General features: G+C 35.7%; 1 protein-coding gene across 1 annotated transcript in view; it reads left to right on the top strand.

Annotated features, from left to right (window-relative positions):
* Nucleotides 1-17,459, top strand: part of VAV3 (vav guanine nucleotide exchange factor 3) — a 216,342-nt gene that overhangs the window by 142,519 nt on the left and 56,364 nt on the right. Inside the window, exons 16-19 of the mRNA XM_083360483.1 lie at nucleotides 946-1,047; nucleotides 3,560-3,657; nucleotides 10,968-10,990; nucleotides 15,299-15,344. Coding sequence (XP_083216609.1) covers nucleotides 946-1,047; nucleotides 3,560-3,657; nucleotides 10,968-10,990; nucleotides 15,299-15,344 — 269 coding nt within the window. The remainder of the gene's footprint in view (nucleotides 1-945; nucleotides 1,048-3,559; nucleotides 3,658-10,967; nucleotides 10,991-15,298; nucleotides 15,345-17,459) is intronic.

Genomic DNA, 17,459 nt, shown 5'->3' with positions numbered 1-17,459 from the left:
AACTTTACGCAGTCATACAAGGCTGGCCCTGGGATATAAATAAAAGAGATAATTGGGTTCATAACTTTCTAAGATAAATCAGGATTAGGATAAATCCTGCCTCACAGTCACAGTACAGAAGCGGTTTCTCCCCCACTGCCTTAGTTTTGATAAGAAATGCCAAAAGCCAAGGTGAAGAGTGTTCAGATGGCAAAAAAAAAGATAGAGGAAGCAAGTTTCAGGCTGTTCCATTCTGCCATTGTAATTTCTACAGTTATTCTGACAACAAAATGAAATGGGTCCCAACAAGCAAATAAGAGTAGGTTTTGTGTTTCGTGCTTCACACATTGGCTTAGTTAAATTACATTACCTAATATATTAGTGCAGTGATGGCGAACCTTTTAGAGACTGAGTGCCCAAAAACTGCCCCCCCACCTGCCTGTGGAGCCACCCACTGTGTCCACAGTCCACCGCAGATCACCCATGTGGCCCAGCAGTGACATGGCAGCCATGCCATCTGCCCAAGCCCAACAGCATCAACTGCATGCGATGGGTACGAGGGCGAAGTCTTGTCCCCGCTGCTTGGCTGCCATGTCCTTGGCTGTGCTGCTCCACACAGGCTGCACTCAGGGGCGACTCTCCTCCAGGGGGGGCTGCTGGTGAGGAGCGGCCATGGGGGAAGGTGGGTCTGGGGCAATGGCGTGCGTGCCCACAGAGAGGGCTTTGAGTGCCGCCTCTGACACCCGTGACATAGGTTCGCCACCACTGTATTAGTGCAATAAAGCACAGAAGACTCTCCTTCTGCAGGAGAGAAGAAAGACCTCAGAACTGAGTCTTCAGCCAAATGTACCAACAACTTATTAAAATGCATATTTAAACACCATCTGCAGTTTTTTGGGGTTTGAAAATGGAATTATTGCTCTATTAATATTTATGAATATTAAAGAATCTATTTTTACATTCTAGGTCAAATATAAGGCCCCAGTATGCAGAAACAAGTACACATGATTTTAAAATGTATACCTTCACTCGTGTAACATCCTGCAAAGTCTGTCAGATGCTTTTGAGGTGAGTATCAAAGGAGCTGAAGCCTGAAAATATTACACTTGGGAAAAACATAACACTCAATAAATTCATCATATTATCTGATGGATTCTACTTCTTTTTTAAAGCTAGCAAGACTTAAAATCTACAAATAATTGTATATTTCAGCATTATCATGAACCCAAGTAATATGTTCAAATAGCAAACATAACACTTCCCTCTCTCTGAGTGGTACATGTATGCAAAATCAGTGGTGTATCATGGGCATTTGTAAAGACAAAGAGGCAGGAAAGATTCTCAGCTTTCTTCATTTTTCTCATATAACCAGATGGCAAAAATATATTTTAAGATTATACTGAATTTTGTTTTAGAAGATTAAACCCACTTTCCAACTGAAAATGCTCTTTCTTCAGATTAACTGAAGAGCCATTGGGTGGCAAATATGAGATTATTTTTACAAAGTATGTACATTCATCTAGGATACTTCATGTGCATGTGAGGACATGAGATATACAAAAAAAAATATGGAGTCCCTACTATTTTAATTAAGATATGTAATCGATGAATTCCTGGGATTTTGAAAAAAAATGGTAACATTCTATAGGATAGTTAGAATTTCAGAATTTAGAAATAAGATATTGGGTAATTAGTCAAGTGTCATCAACTTCATTTTTTTTTGTTAAAACAATTAGAGAAAAATGTAAAATTAATATATGCTACAGCATAGATTTTTGTTTTGATAGGGCCGTGAGCTGTGCCAAATAGCAACCATACATAGGTGTATATGGACATATATGCATTTATTTATCTTCTCAACAATTCTGTAGCTGAAGGCCAAGTCTTAAATGAATGTAAAGAGTTATTTCCGAACTAATAATAATGAAATGGAGTCATAATTATGTCTGCAATTTTCTTTTGCTAATTTTTGGTTCCTAGAATTCTGCTTTTCTCATTTCAATTAAGTTAGCATTCTGATGGCATCCTCATTGAATGAACCATAACTTTTAATTTTAGCTTGTATTTCTTCCTTCCAAATATGTTATTTTTTATGGATTTCACTGCAATCAGAAAATAGGTATTATCCTGTCAAATCATTTAGAAGGTTAAGTGTACATGAAAAGATTTTTGTCACTTAAATATAGTATATGTTATTTAATTAATTTATTATAAAAACAACAACATGGACTCTTGAAATAAAACCTTTGAAATATTCTTCACGCTGTAAGAAGTGGGATACTCCAAAAAGCCTGAGAAAATTGTTATTGAACAATTTCTTTCCACTTCATTGTCCCTGAAAGATTAAATATATTTATACTGAATATTTATATTAACATATGTTCTCAGATACTGAAGATAATTAATCCGTATAAATGGGATTAAATAAATGGGATTATTTTTGTGCTTTTCCTTGGAAAATAATAATAAGGTCTAACACTACTGTAAAGTGTAATTTCTACTAGTAACATTTGTATTGTTTTCTAAGTTCATTTCTTTTAAACTCATAAATGCTGCTTTTCAAATTGACCTTACATAAAGAATTATTTTTCACTAAGGCCATTGCAAGCCAAAAAAAAAAAGGAGAGGGGTTATGATACAAATGCTACAAGTTATTCTTCATATACTACAAGCTTTACTTGAGATCAAAATGATTCCAGTAGTTGAATATTGTGTACTAAAAATACAGTACTAATTAAAAAAACACAGTCAGCATTTAATTTAACTTAATTCTTCCTTGAGAGAAATACGACTGTACCAATCTGGGATTGTGTAGGGTAGCTACACTATAAGAAAGCAGTCTAAACAAAATATTAAATGGATGTTATTAAGCTTGATTCCATTTGATAGGAAGAAAAATAGTAAGTCTTTGTCCATTATGATTAGAGTACTTGAAAAATGTCCCATATCCTGTAAAATATAAAGTCCTACAAAAATGATGTCTATAGTGTGCATATAACCCAACAAAGCAATGTATAATATTATAAACATACATATTATACAGTTGTGTCATGCCAGAATGTAAAGGTACGAGTGCAACAGTCAGGAGCTTTGAATATATAGTAGCAATAAACTCCACTGAGCGATGTGCTACTTCAACAGCTTTTACATAGTCATCACATTACAATTTATTGTGATTGCACACCTCTCTCTTGGCATTAAAAGTAACAGAGATATCATCTGAGGCTGCCACTCCTAAAATCCCAGAGCTTTGTCTCAACACAAATTCCAGGATTTGATCAACACTAAAACCAGATATGCTAAGGAGAAAAAAAAAGTTTAGGAATAATCACACTATCATGGATTGTTCACCTTCCAAAAATGTAAGTGCTTAAGTAATCAACGTCCATTAGATTTGTAAAAAACAAACTAACGAACAAAGAACATTGCTAGTTATTGGTATTCAGGGATTTATTACTATATAAGCATCTCGAAGTATATATGAATGCATTCTTGTAAGACACATTGAACTGCTTCATATTTTAATATTTGTTACATTATACCAAATGTCTTCTGATTTCCATGCTATTTTGTATTTCAGGGGAACATTTTATCAAGGCTATTTATGTTCAAAGTGTGGGGCTGGAGTCCATAAAGAATGTTTGGGAAGACTCGACAACTGCAGGGTTAATTTAGTTGGTAAGTCATCTGCATTGTTTGGGATTCTATTTTAATTAGGTCATAAATTTGCCAGATTTAATTAAGACTTAATTTCCCTTAAGTTGTGTTCATTGTATTTTTGTGTTAATATATTTACAAATATAGCTATAATTGCTTTTTGGGAATCAGTACCTTTTGCAATTTACTGTGAAGTAAAAGAGCTGTAAGAACCACTGGAATACTGTAAGGAGCTTTCAAGAGTCATATAATTAGATCTAGGCATCTGATAGAACTTTTTATACTCAAATTACAGCTCCTCATTTCTTGATCTCCTATCCCCTGCTATAAAGCAGTAACACTGAAGAATTTTTGTAGAGGATCATGGTTGAGGTGTTCACTGTGGGTATTCAAAAGTTTACTTAGAGGAATTTATAAATTGGAGAAGGCAACCAGTAATTATAGCTTATAGTCATCATCATAGAGGCAGGTTTGTCTACTGGCTAAGGCAGGGGTCTTCAAACTTGGCCCTTTTATGACTTGTGGACTTCAACTCCCAGAATTCCACAGCCAGGCATCCTGGCTGAGGAATTCTGGGACCTGAAGTCCACAAGTCGTAAAAGGGCCAAGTTATAAGACCCCTGGGCTAAGGCATCAGGCCAGAAAGCAGGAGACCATGAGTTCTGGGTCCCAGCTTGGTGACTTTGGGCCAGTCATAGACTCTCAGCTCAGCCCACCTCACAGGGTTGTTGTTGTGGAGAAATTGGAAGAGGAAGGTGTGTTGATTATGTTCACTTCCTCGAGTCATTTGTAAAAATAACAAAGGCAGGATACAAATAAATGGTCACCTACTTCTAAAACACTTGATAGTAGTTTCTAGGCATGACAGTGGAAGAGGCAGAGAGCAATTACTGTATATCCTTTATGCCTTTATTTAATCTTCTCAAAAGCATCTATTTGGCTATTAAAGGAACACAAATGCTGGTTTAGATACTCCACTGTTCACGACCTTATGTGGTGAACATTTGGAATTTTGAGCAAGCTTTTATTTTTTAGCCAAACATGACCGCTTAGATTTTTCACAAAGCCCTTCCAGCAGGTATACAAAATAATATATCAACTTGTCTCCTGTTCATAATTTGATTGTTTAAATAGGGCAGTTTTCTAAATTTAGAAAATCAGGTCAGAAGTTTTAAATAAATTGGAGAAGAACATCCTGCATCTTTGATGTTGTAATATGATAATTTATTCATTAATCCATGAAGTTGTCTCCATGTGATCTTTGCCTCCAGCAGTTCAATAGAAATCATTTAATTATTTCATCCATGATATGACTCCAGAGAAAATCTGAAAACGTTTGTGACCATTTGGTGAGGCAAATCACAGGACTGTAAATTTTAATGCTGTGTAAGGTAAGGGACGCGGTGGCTCAGTGGGTTAGGACTCTGAGCTTGTCAATCAGATGGTCAGCAGTTTGGCGGGTCGAATCCCGAGTGCTGTGTAACAGAGCCTGTTACTCGTCCCAGCTTTTGCCAACCTAGCAGTTTGAAAGGACATAAAAATGCAAGTAGAAAAATAGGGACCACTATGGTGGGAAGGTAACAGCGTTCCATGCGCCTTTGGTGTCTAGTCATGCCGGCCACATGACCACGGAGACGTCCTTCGGCTTTGAAACGGAGATGAGCACCGGCTCCTAGAGTTGGAAACAACTAGCACGCATGTGCGGGGGAACCTTTACCTTTACCTTTAAGGTATGAAAGGATAAGTGTTAGTTAGGAGTATGCAAAATCTTTCCCGAAATGACAGGTTTTATACCTATCTGCTTTCTGCATAACTATTTGAGAAAAGGGAGCCATGTCATGCTTCCATAGCTGATCATCCTGTTTGGTAATTGGTTAAGAATACTGAATTATTTTCCAGACTTGTATTGCTGTCTTGCAGAGAATTTAGCAAGCAGCCAGATATTTGCATTTCATTATTTTAAAATAATTGGTTAATGCTCAAAATATAACTCAGAGATAGTGAAATGCTACAGCTATCAAAATAGATATTCTGGTGATGAGAATGAACCCTTTCCCCCTTATTCTCTGCACTTCCTTTCCCCAAACAAAGTAATGCTTTCTAGATGAGTTGAGTGCAGGATCCAGAGTTTACTAGCTAGCATGGCCGTTGCTGAGAATTCTGGGAGTTGAAGTCCACACCTCTGGCACTAGAGTCAGCTGTCCTAACATCATCATCAGTTGTGGCTGCTACATCACTGCAGGTTTTTAAGAAGAGATTGGACAGCCATTTCTCCAGAATGGTATAGGGTCTCCTGTTTGTGCAGGGGTTGGACTAGAAGACCTCCAAGGTCCCTTCCAACTCTGTTATTCTAGTAATTGATATGAAAGGAAGTTGCAAACTTGCTGTGATTTAAGTTTCTCTGCCAAACCTTTAGATGGTGAAAAAGTTTACTAGTAATCTAGAAAAAGTATACTATTGTCTAAAGGGCTAATAGAATTGTTTTGATTGTCTGCTTATTGGTTCCTCTCCTGAAAAAAGTAACTTGACCTCCTATCAGTGATGATTATTTTATAAATATAAATGACAGAACTGCCTGCAAAGGGGAAGTTAAAAAAATCTTAATTATCACTGTTTAATCACACCTGTATTTTGTTTTAGCAAGATAGATTTTGGTTTCCTTCCAGAAAAACATTTACATAAGCATAGAAGTCAGCAGGTCTGAAGACTGTATAGGGTGTGACTGTGAATATTTTTTTAAGTTAATGGAATTAAAATGAATGACAACACCTGGACACCTTCACTATGCATAGCTTAAACCTGATTGCCTAAATTCTACCTTGTTAAAATATAATCTTGTAAAGTCCTTACTATATTAGATCAATAGTAAATGGGAGTTAATTTAATTGGAAATTAAATTAATTCATTAATTTACTATTAATTTAATAGTAATTATGCTAAACAAAACAGGAACTAGCCGTCCCAGTGGAAAATGTTATACCAACCCCTTTGTCTTGTTTTCAAAGGATACTTAACAAAAAATGGAAGAACACTCAGCACTTTTGATTTTTAGGGTATTATGCAAAGGTAAATTCGAATTTTTCCAGCAGACAGATGTAACTTCTCATAATTTACTATGAGTGTGCACATATATTGCATTTAGATTTTACATATTTAGGTATTTTTTTGAGTTTTATATATTTAGGTATATTTTTAAAATAGAAGTCAGCAGCTTTTTCATGTGGAACAAGACATAAAAATACAATTTGAAAAATGCTATGGATACCAAACAAAAAAAAATTAAAATAAAAAAGGAATATATCCAGCATACCATTTCTTTTTAAAGTAAACAACAATATGAAAATTACAACCATAAAATAAGGATGTGGTAAGCAAGAGAAATTCAAGGTGTGAGATAAGAAAATAAAGAAAAGGCAACTTAATTAAATCTTATTTACACAAATTCTGTTTGCACTATCCTTTCACACTCATGCTTCTCAAGCTTAGCAACTTTAAGATGCATGGACTTCAACTCCCAGAATTAACTGGGAAATTCTGGTAGTTGAAGTCCACAGATCTTAAAAGTTCCCAAGGTTGGGAAACACTGTTCCACATCTTTCTATTCTTGAAAACCGTCTTTGCTTCCATTGTGTCCCTATGTCAATTCAGTGTCTTTTGTTCTTTAAAGCAGCGGTTCCCAATCTTGGCCACTTTATGACTTGCGGACTTCAACTGACTCCATGCTGGCTGAGGAATTTTGGGAGTTGAAGTCCACAAGTCATAAAGTGGCCAAGGCTGGGGATCCCTGCTTTAAAGAGTCTGTTTTTCAGGATCCCAAGAATTCCATTTGACCATTAATTTGTTAATCTTCACCTCCTCACTCTTTAACTCTGTGAGACCAAGCCAAGATATCTCAACATAATGACAGCCTCATTTGTTTTGCATCCTTTCCTTCTTGATCCTATGTTGTCTTGTTTTACCACATGCCCTTAAGTTTCCCATTTCCACAGCATTCAGTTTATTTTTATAATTCTCCTGATATACCCCAATTCTCACTTCTGTATAACAAAAGGAGCAAAAGCATATAAAGCTACTTTGACTTCTGACGAACATTCATTTCTCATAAGTGACTACAGATAGTCCTTCACTTATGATCGTAATGGAGCCTGCCCATCACAGCTGTAATTTGTAATAGTCGTAAAACAAATCAGTCATGTGACCAACTCAGTTTCATGTCCTTTTCGGTGAATGCTGCAGTTGTTAAATTCAGCCTTGTGACCATGCCCCCCTCCCCTGACTATCAGAACTTTGAATCTGGGTCATTAGTAGTCCCAAGGTAGTCCATTGTAACTTTGAATGGTTGCTAAGTAACTAACTGTACTAGCTTCTCATTATCAGCATTTGTATGAATTCACCTTTCTCCCTCTATTTCCCTGTGTTTAGTAAAACAAAGTACATAAATTGATCCACTTGCTCTAGTTTTTCCATCTACTTATGCATAATATGTGCACTCCAATTTGCCAAGGTCTTTGTAAGATGCAATGAGGCTTGTGGATCTGAAAATGAACACATTATGTTGGCAACCATTTACTGACAATCAGTTTGATTCTCATCAGCATGGGAAAAATCCACTTAGAAATAAAAAACATGCAAGACTGTTGACTCCCCAAGTTTGATTCTTGTATCTTTCTAATCAGAATATCTCCCTTTAACTATAAATTACATCCAAAAGTTTTTAAGATTGTGAGGTCTGTGTGAACCTTGTGAGCTTGATTGAAATCTTTTGACTCCTAGATGCTTACCTCATCAGCTTATTGCAGACAGTTTTTATAATCTGCTCATAAGGAGCAGCTGTTTGGAGTGCAAATGGGCGATCCCACAATCTCATCTTTATCAAGAAAGATTGTGCTAACTAGAATTCACTGTGTGGCTGCTGATCTCTTCCTTTTAATGCCATCCCAACTGCTTTAGGAACATGTAGTCTGCCATAAGTCTTTACTAGAGGCCCTACTGCTTTTCTAACTATTGACATCAAACATTTTAACTCTTTGTGGAGTGGTCTATAGCCAATCTGAGTACAATTTTCTGTAATATATATGTACAGCATAGAACTGTTTAATACTTACTGCATGTTAGAGTGTATGTATATTTTAATGCTATAGATGTATATATTTTGTTTCATTGACTTGTATTCATAAGAAGGTACTGCAGTGAATTTTGTCACATGAAATTCTCTTATTATGATCTTCCTGTAAACAATAAGACCCATTTTTCACTCATTAGTGGTGGGATGCACCAACAAGATTTGTAGGTTCTTAAAACCATTTTGCATAATAGTCTATTTGGGGTTGGTTTTTCAATTGTGCAGTGAAGAGGCGAAATTCCTGGATAACTGCCTAAAAATGAACAATCCTAGCATGTGCATTACAACATCTCTCTTGCCAAATTAGGAGAATCATTTCATTTCATGAGAAGCTAGTCAAATAAAATAGAGGGCAAGTCCATTCATGTCTTGCATTGTATGTTACTTTGAGTGCATATTAAAATGTTCTAATTTGAAATTCGTTGCTCATAGGCCATTTTATGATGCATATATAAGTCATATCTCTCTTGTTTTTGCCCTTATTCTTAAAGTATATGCCTTCTTGTGAATAGCATAATAGGGCTACTGTTTTCTAAAAAAGGAGAGAGCTAGGTACCATTTCATGATTTTTAAGAGCCTGATTATTTTTATTTGTTAATATTAATATGATAGTTTGCAATTTGGTTTTGTAAAAAATACTTTCAAATGTGAACTTTATATTTTGCTTTGTGGTTTCTCCACCTTTTTAATATTGCATTTCAGAATATATCATGCAGAACACTGCCTGTTTTGTTTTTTTAAAAAAATCTGCAATATTTTAATTCCAGTAGCTTCCTTTTGATTATCTGTCTGTCCACATAACTATCAATGGTGACTAGTTCATACATACATATCTATCACATGATTTTCCATCATTCATTGGTTCAAAAATTGATGATTCAAAATGAATGTAGTGAACTGGCTCAGATTAAAACAAATAGTGGCTAGGATATAAAAAGCCTTTCTGGATCAGAATTATGACTGGAGGATCACTGCAATAACTTAAATCTCCTTTCTTCCCCCCTACCAAATCAGGTTTCCATTAGAGGAAAACTATAATTTGAGAAGTCAAAGTCGCCCTCCCCCTGAATGTTCAAAGCTCATTCAGCTGGTTTTTGGATCTAGATTGCTGTTTTTGAAGTTAAAAGAAGAAATATGAAAATTCTGTTTATAGGACAAGTTTTGTAATGTCTCATTCACATGTGCCAATCTCTTCTTGAATTTACTGTCTAAGTGACTGTCATATATGTATAAAAAGGTAAAGGTTCCCCCGCACATGTGTGCTAGTCGTTTCCAACTCTAGGGGCCGGTGCTCATCTCCGTTTCAAAGCTGAAGAGCCAGCGCTTGTCCGAGGACATCTCCATGGTCATGTGGCTGGCATGACTAGATGCCAAAGGCGCACGGAATGCTGTTACCTTCCCACCTTAGTGGTCCCTATTTTTCTACTTGCATTTTTACGTGCTTTCGAACTGCTAGGTTGGCAGAAGCTGGGACGAGTAACAGGCACTCACTCTGTTATGCGGCACTCAGGATTCGACCTGCCAAACTGCCGACCTTCTCATCAACAAGCTCAGCGTCCTAACCCACTGAGCCACTGCGTCCCTCTGAGCCACTGCGTCCCTCTATATATGTATAGATCAGTCCAAAGCTCTTTCAATGTTTGGGCTAAGACAGACTAGGATTTGGTATGCTTCATCTATCAGAGAAATATACACAAAATATATGCACATTGTGTAATGAAAAAGCTCCATACAAATCTTACATTAATTTAATGTAATAATAATACTACACATGTAATAATATAGTCTGGATATAGTTTTTGGGAGGGAAGAAACTGCAATTGCGCTATGCTGAAGTCTGGATTCAAATCACTGTATACTTTTAAAACTGGAAAATGTTCATCTCTGTAAGTTTCTGCAGACTTCAGAGTGTTTCCAGAGATTTTAGGCAATCTATTGGTTCAGAAAGCTATGTGTCATGGAGTTAAGCATAAACCCAATACTTTTTTTATAGCTGTTCAGTGCTGCCTGACTTGAGCCAATAAAAGTAAACACAGTTGCAAAATAACTAGCTGAGCCTCAGGGTTGTTGGAGCATAAAACAGGTTATCAGCTAGCAAAACAAAGTACGGTAGTTCTGTGTATTCTCACTGTATCCCTGAACTAGGGAATACTGTTGTACAGTGTGAAGATTCTGCCACTGATCATGCCAATTTTTACATTTGTTCCAGAACATGGAACCCTGAAACATGAGGTAAGTGTACTTTTTTTGTGATTTGATGGAGTATTGGTTGTAGAAATGAACAAAAAGCCTCCTTTTTTGTATGTGTCTTTTAGCCCTAACAGAAGGTAAATGTTTTTTTAAAACTCTGTATGATTTCTGAAGGAAATTTGTGTTAGGACTCTGCATAATCCTAGGTTAGAAAGAGAAAGGACCAAACTGTTGAAAATGAAGCATTTTAAGTAATTAAATATACAACTCTGTGGTTGAAATAAAAGAATCCTGCATGTTCTTCATCCATTTTGGACCATGCTTTAACAAATATTGCAGGATTTGAATAATTTTCTTCAAACTTTTTCAGTGTACCAGAGATTAACAGAAAACACATAACAAAAAAAAAAACACACACACAAACAAACAAAGAAAAAGAAAGTCTAAATTGACAATTAAGGGCTAGTCCATGATGCAGCAAAAGAGTTATGTGGTGTAAATTTCCAAGATATATTTATATAGAATTTAATGAATGAATACAACCCTCTGCTATTCTCAATTGGTGTGCAATAAAACGAGCAGCAAAATGCTGATTTTATAAAGCTGTCTAAGACTTGCATAGCGAATATAAACATTTTGACTGAAATGATCATGGTAAGTGACATTTGTTTAATGAGAAGTTAATTTCAGAACAATAGATCGCTTGGGGAGTTTATGAAAAGAACATAGGGTGGTTATTGTTACAGTGTGTGGGGACTACAGGGTATTAATTGTGTAGTTTCCTTCTGAATATAGCTCTAAAATATAAGAATCTGATTAACTGGGAACTATGAAAAGACAAGCGGAACTTTTTTTTTAATCTTTAACATGTATAATTTTTGAAGTGTACTTCATTAACTTGTGGAAAGGACTTTGGAATTGGAATGTTAAGTCTTGGTTTCAAAATACAGATCTTTACCAAGCAGTGTTTGCCTTAAACTCTGTAGTGAAGTGGCAACTATTAAGAATTGATCATTAATCTTATGATTTCTAAAAACAGAAAATTAATAAAATATTTATTTAAAAAATTGACCATTAATCTGAGAGCAAATTAAACTTGTTCATAGAACAATTTTTTTCCTCTTTGGGAGAAATTATTTGCTTGCTTTGCATAATATTCTTTGTGAAGTCATGTTATTCATCAGAGGAAACCACATAGACAAATTCAGCATAGCTGAAATTGCACTAATGATAAAATTGCTGTACAGGTAACACATTCTGGAGTGGGAATTATCAGAAATTGGAAAGCTTTGAGGGAGTAACAAATTAATCATTCACCAATTATGAATGATAGAAAGGCCTGTGTATATTTGGCACTAGAATATATGGTTTTCCACCTAGCCATTCAGTATTACAATTGCAAAGTGAATTTCAGGAAATGATGATATCAGTGAACCTAAATTGTAACTTACTGATTCCTATTTAGAAGTAATAATTGCTTAGTAAACTGTCTCAGTCTAAGGTTAAGGGCACAAATATAAGACTACTCTGTATTTCTTGGGAAAATATATAATGTCAGATTTAAGAGTGATTGTTGGCAGGGAGAAATTGACTACAATATATTTATAGTATATGCTTGAACTTTCTTTACAACATTTCAAGCATTTGGTAAGGAAATTAAGGCTGTTCATTTTTCTTTTTGTTGGAGCGTCCCAACACCCCATATACTTCTAAGGAAGTGCCATGTATGCCAAGCTCCAGGACAGTATACCGTTAATTATGTTTTAGAGAAAGTCTTGTTATTTTTTAAGCAAGTCTAAAAGTTTGTTTTAAAAGTGAGTAAAAAAGTGAAGGAAATTAAAATATGCAGGGTATTTCTTTTTTTAATTCTGTCTCTAAGACAACTGAATGGAGTGACATCTGGGTCATGAAGTTCCTGAATGAATTTTTTATGCCCAGGCCTACTTGGTTTACTAGAAAAACAAAACGAAACCCCAACCCTTTAGTTTTAATTGAATTTGATTCACATGTATTGTTAGAAATAAAATACTAAAATTAAATGCAGTTCATCTGACTATCCAGTAGTAGAAATTAGTTTTGTTCAGTACTTGAAGTTATCTGGGAAGTGTGGAGTTGAATGAAGATAGGGTTTTAAAAGGTGATTTGGAACATGTTTTTTCTTCCATCCAATCTTAATACGGAGATTATGAAAGATTTTTCTAATACTGTGTCTTCTAAGCAACCTACCTTATATACCATGAAAATAATAAGGATCCCAAATTTTGTCAGAACTATAGATTTCTTAAAAATGAAAGATAAATCACTTTTATTATAACTGCATTTTTCAAAAGCACTCTATTCTTTTATGTAGTTAGGTAGAATGTAAATGAAAGTGATAGCTTTTGAATCTCAGCTTTTAAGAGGAAGTTTTAGGAAATCAAACACATTTTGAAAGGATCACGGTCATGCACGTTACCTACATAGAATAATTGGTACTTCCTCTATTTTTCATTTATCTTCTTCATAAAAACTACCACATATATACTGTAGATATGCTGTTTTTTATATTGTTTTTTCTTTTCTAAATATTACCCTGGGCAAGATATTGCTACTTGCTCATTGTGTCTATTCTTCCCCATAAAACCAAACATTTTTCATATGTTCCTTCCAACTTCCGTACATCATTACTGCCTACTCATTACTGCAGTGACCTTTTAATATGCTAAGTCCTCTTTTATGGTTGAAACATGTTCTTAATAGAAAGTGAACTTTGTAATTGCTGTTCAAAAGTTTTACACACATTCAAACATTAATTATAATAACATACATATACATTTCAGAAATAATTGATAGTTTTGTGTGGCTTTGTACGATAAAGCTTGTACTATCGCACACTTATATTGCTTCCGGTAGCATCATGGAGGCAGAATGGGACAATTCACCAGGGCCAACATGCTGAAGGAGAATTTAACAATTCAATGTAATTATTTAACATAAAAATATTTTAATTTTTGTCATTCACATTTCATTCTGTCCCTCCTTTTGCATCCTTTCTTTAATGATTCTATTCCACCATTTCTTTGATATTAGTGTAATTCTTGTCCTATAGCAAGTTGTCTCATGGCACATTGACCAGGGCGAGTTGGCTGTGGCAAGTTGGCTGTGGTGAATTGTCATAGAGGGAGAGGCTAATAAACGATGGCAGGAATAGAGAGCAAAGCTTTTACAGTATGGATCCTAATATGATACGGATAGTGCAACCGTGTTTTGAATTCTATTCCAGGCATACCTTTCCCATCAGTCAGTTAGAATTTGATGCAGCCACTTTTAATACTAAGATTTGATTAGCAAAATGTTAAAAAATAAAATAGACAATCTTCATAAACAGTCTGAAGGCATTTCTTTGAAAGGGTTCCAAAGCAGCTCTAGATTTGTTTTAAGTTCATTGAGTGGATTTTTGGGGGAATATGAGAAGATGAGCTTCGGTGTTCTACTTGCAGTGCTTCTTTGGAGGACTTTTTTAAGAATATATTTCCCCTTCTCCAATATGCAATCAAGGGATAAGTGCTGAGTTGCAAGTTGTTCCAACAGTATCGTTTTGCTTGCAAAGTTTGCAAGAAGTTTTAAGTGTAGGACAAACGGCAGCTTTGCAGCCAAGAAAGATCACGTTGCAGTGACTGAGACATTCTTGTAAACAACTATATGCACAAAAGATTAGGAATGTACAGGCCTTCAAGGGTGTGTTTTACTTCAACAAAGAAGAAAACAAAGCACACCTGAAACTGTTTCATGAAACATCGTGTCCTTTTGTAGCTAAGGGTGAAGCAAATGGCCGCATTGCTTCATTTCACTCTGCTTTTATGTTGTTCTTCACAGCCTCCTACAGCTTCCTGCATTTGCAGAGTGTCTGGGCAAGGCAATCATATTCCCACTTTGCATTGGTGAGATGAATTGTACCACTTGTAGCAGGAAACACCTTGTGAAGGAGAATCAGTGCTGCCTCTGCAGGCCAAAACACCATGAAAATGTGAATGTGGAGAGCACTAGCAATTCTTTTTTAATTCCTTTATTTTATGGAATGAAGTAAATGATGAAGGAGATATATACAGATTCAACTATATTTTTTTAGCACGTTCTTTTTGGTTAACTGAAATTACTCGTAGAGTTCTGGTCATATTCTTAGCATTTTGCAGTCAGCAGAGTTGAAGATAATCTCAGATCAGCATAAAACTGAGATGTGTGTGTGTGTGTGTGTGTGTGGAAACACCAATGTGAAATAATGGTGCCCTAATTGAATAGAATTTACATGAAAAGAGGAACTATGCCTATTTTAGAAAGAAATCTCTAACTGATGTGTTTTTAATTAAACAGAAACGACTGAATGGACTTCGAAAGAGTTCCAGGCATATGGACTCAGGTTTGTTTGAGGGTTTTAAATACATTTTTAAAAATTTACTAATAAAAGCCGATGAGAGTGGGATTGATTTGTCATAATATTATTGCTCAGTTTTCTGACTTACTTCCACCCAAGGACATTCTCTACATGTTTTCATAAGCAGACTGCTAAGATGTAATTTGCTATGTATTCAAACCTCATGCATGTTCTCTCCCTGATTGTCAGAATAGGTTTTTTTTTTAGGTTTCTGATTTTTTTTAAGGGCCAGAAAGGATGCAATAAGCAGTAGCAGAAGGTAACAATTTACCCCCACCCTAATCTCTCCTTTCCCCTAAAACTGGGGCAAAAATAAAATAATTTTATGATATATACTGCATATAGGGATTGCCCCATAAACCTCGCCAAACTAGATTGGTCCTGCCGACTCTGCTAAGGTGTCACCAGCCATGTCCTCTGCATCTCTATGCAGTGAAAAACAAAGTGCTGAACATTATAGCCCAGCCTTGATTTGGAGTAAAGGTTATTTAGATAAAACTTGGATTTTTATCAGCCTATAACCTACAGCTAGTACAGTGATTTTTCTTCTTCTTTTCTGGTGCTTACATCCTGAAGGGACTTGGCAGTATTTCCAATTTCATCCTTGCAACCTGTTAAATTGAGAGTTTCAGATTGCCCCATCCAGGCAGTGAATATGGTCCCCTAATTCTGCACTGAAGATTTGATTAATCAGTTTAGTATTATTACAATTGTTATGCCACAGCAGTAGAAATTTTTGACATATCAGGCATTTCAGCAGTTAGAGCACCTTTTTTTAACTGATACTTTTTAATCTTGCTGAATTCTATAGCTTAGATTCAAATAAATCACGAGGCTTCTAATTACACTCCTGTGTTTTCAGTGGTTCAGTCATATGACTGATTAAACTATATATGTCTTGTTGCTTTGTTTTTCTTTTTTAAAAAATGTGTTCTTAAACTAGGTTTACATTCCTAGAGTTTCTGGGCTATTGGTTAACTCTCCCCCCCCCCCCGCCCTCTAGAAACCAGTTTTAACCTTGGAGTTAATCTTGCAAACTATGTGTGTTCTTAGTTATTGCTGTTTCACCCTGAGGCTGAAGATAGTAAAAATCTTCCCCAAGCAGAATTCAGTTTAATCGCTGCTTAATACTAAATAATCCCTTATAGTTTATAAACAACTATTTTGAATGCAGTTACCACACTGCATTTATACACACACACTGATTTTATGTCTCCTGAGAAAGATTTTATTTTATTTCTTTCATTAATTACATTCATACCTTATCTTTCAATCAAATGGTCCCATAGTGCAAATACAGTGAACTATAATAAAATCAAACAGTAACAAACCAATGTAAATACAGAATCAGGTAAAATGCTCTGAAAAGCCTCTTAAAAGATAACTACCTGTATATTTGCAAAGCATAAATAAGCATAACAGAGTCTAACATCCACATCTTAAATGTTGGCATTCTGGTTCTTCTGAAATCATCTTCAAGAAAGAAGTGAATAAAATCATCAAAAGGCAGAAGATCTAGAGGCATCTAAACAATAATCCTATATCATCTAGTACATAACTGATAACATACAGAGAAGACCAAAACAAGAATAGTTTTAGACATGTTTGGGCTTTTACAGATGTTTTACTTTTGATATGAGGAACAACAACCCCCAAAACAAAATTACCATGAATTTGGTCCAAATGGCTGTCCACATTTTGTAGATGCAGAAGTTGGGCATCCTGATCCTTCTAGATGGTTCTTGTTTTTAGTCCCATCAGCCCTAGCAGATAAGGCCAATGACTGGAATTGTAGTAAAAAAATCAGGTTACCTGAATTTGGCTTTTTGGTAAAGCAGCATAGAAAGAATTGGGATGGTGTGTGGTGAAGGATGCTGTCTTTCTTCTGCTCATAACTGATAGAAATGTGGAGTCCTTGGTGCTCTCTGAGATTTCACACAAGCATGCGTGTGCACACACACGCTCATCCATACTTGTATCCTCAACTAGGCTGGCAAGCAAAAAGAGTGGGGGACTTCAGGAGCCCTTTTATCCCCATAGTCCTTGCTTTGTTCTGGTTGATTGGGACTTGGGAAGGCCCAACTTCTTTTGTCTGATTCA

This window comes from Vipera ursinii (genome assembly GCF_947247035.1).
Source record: "Vipera ursinii genome assembly, chromosome: 3".
Taxonomy (NCBI): domain Eukaryota; kingdom Metazoa; phylum Chordata; class Lepidosauria; order Squamata; family Viperidae; genus Vipera; species Vipera ursinii.
The sequence above is the reverse complement of the archived record's forward strand: the minus strand, read 5'-3'. Positions and strand labels throughout refer to the sequence as shown.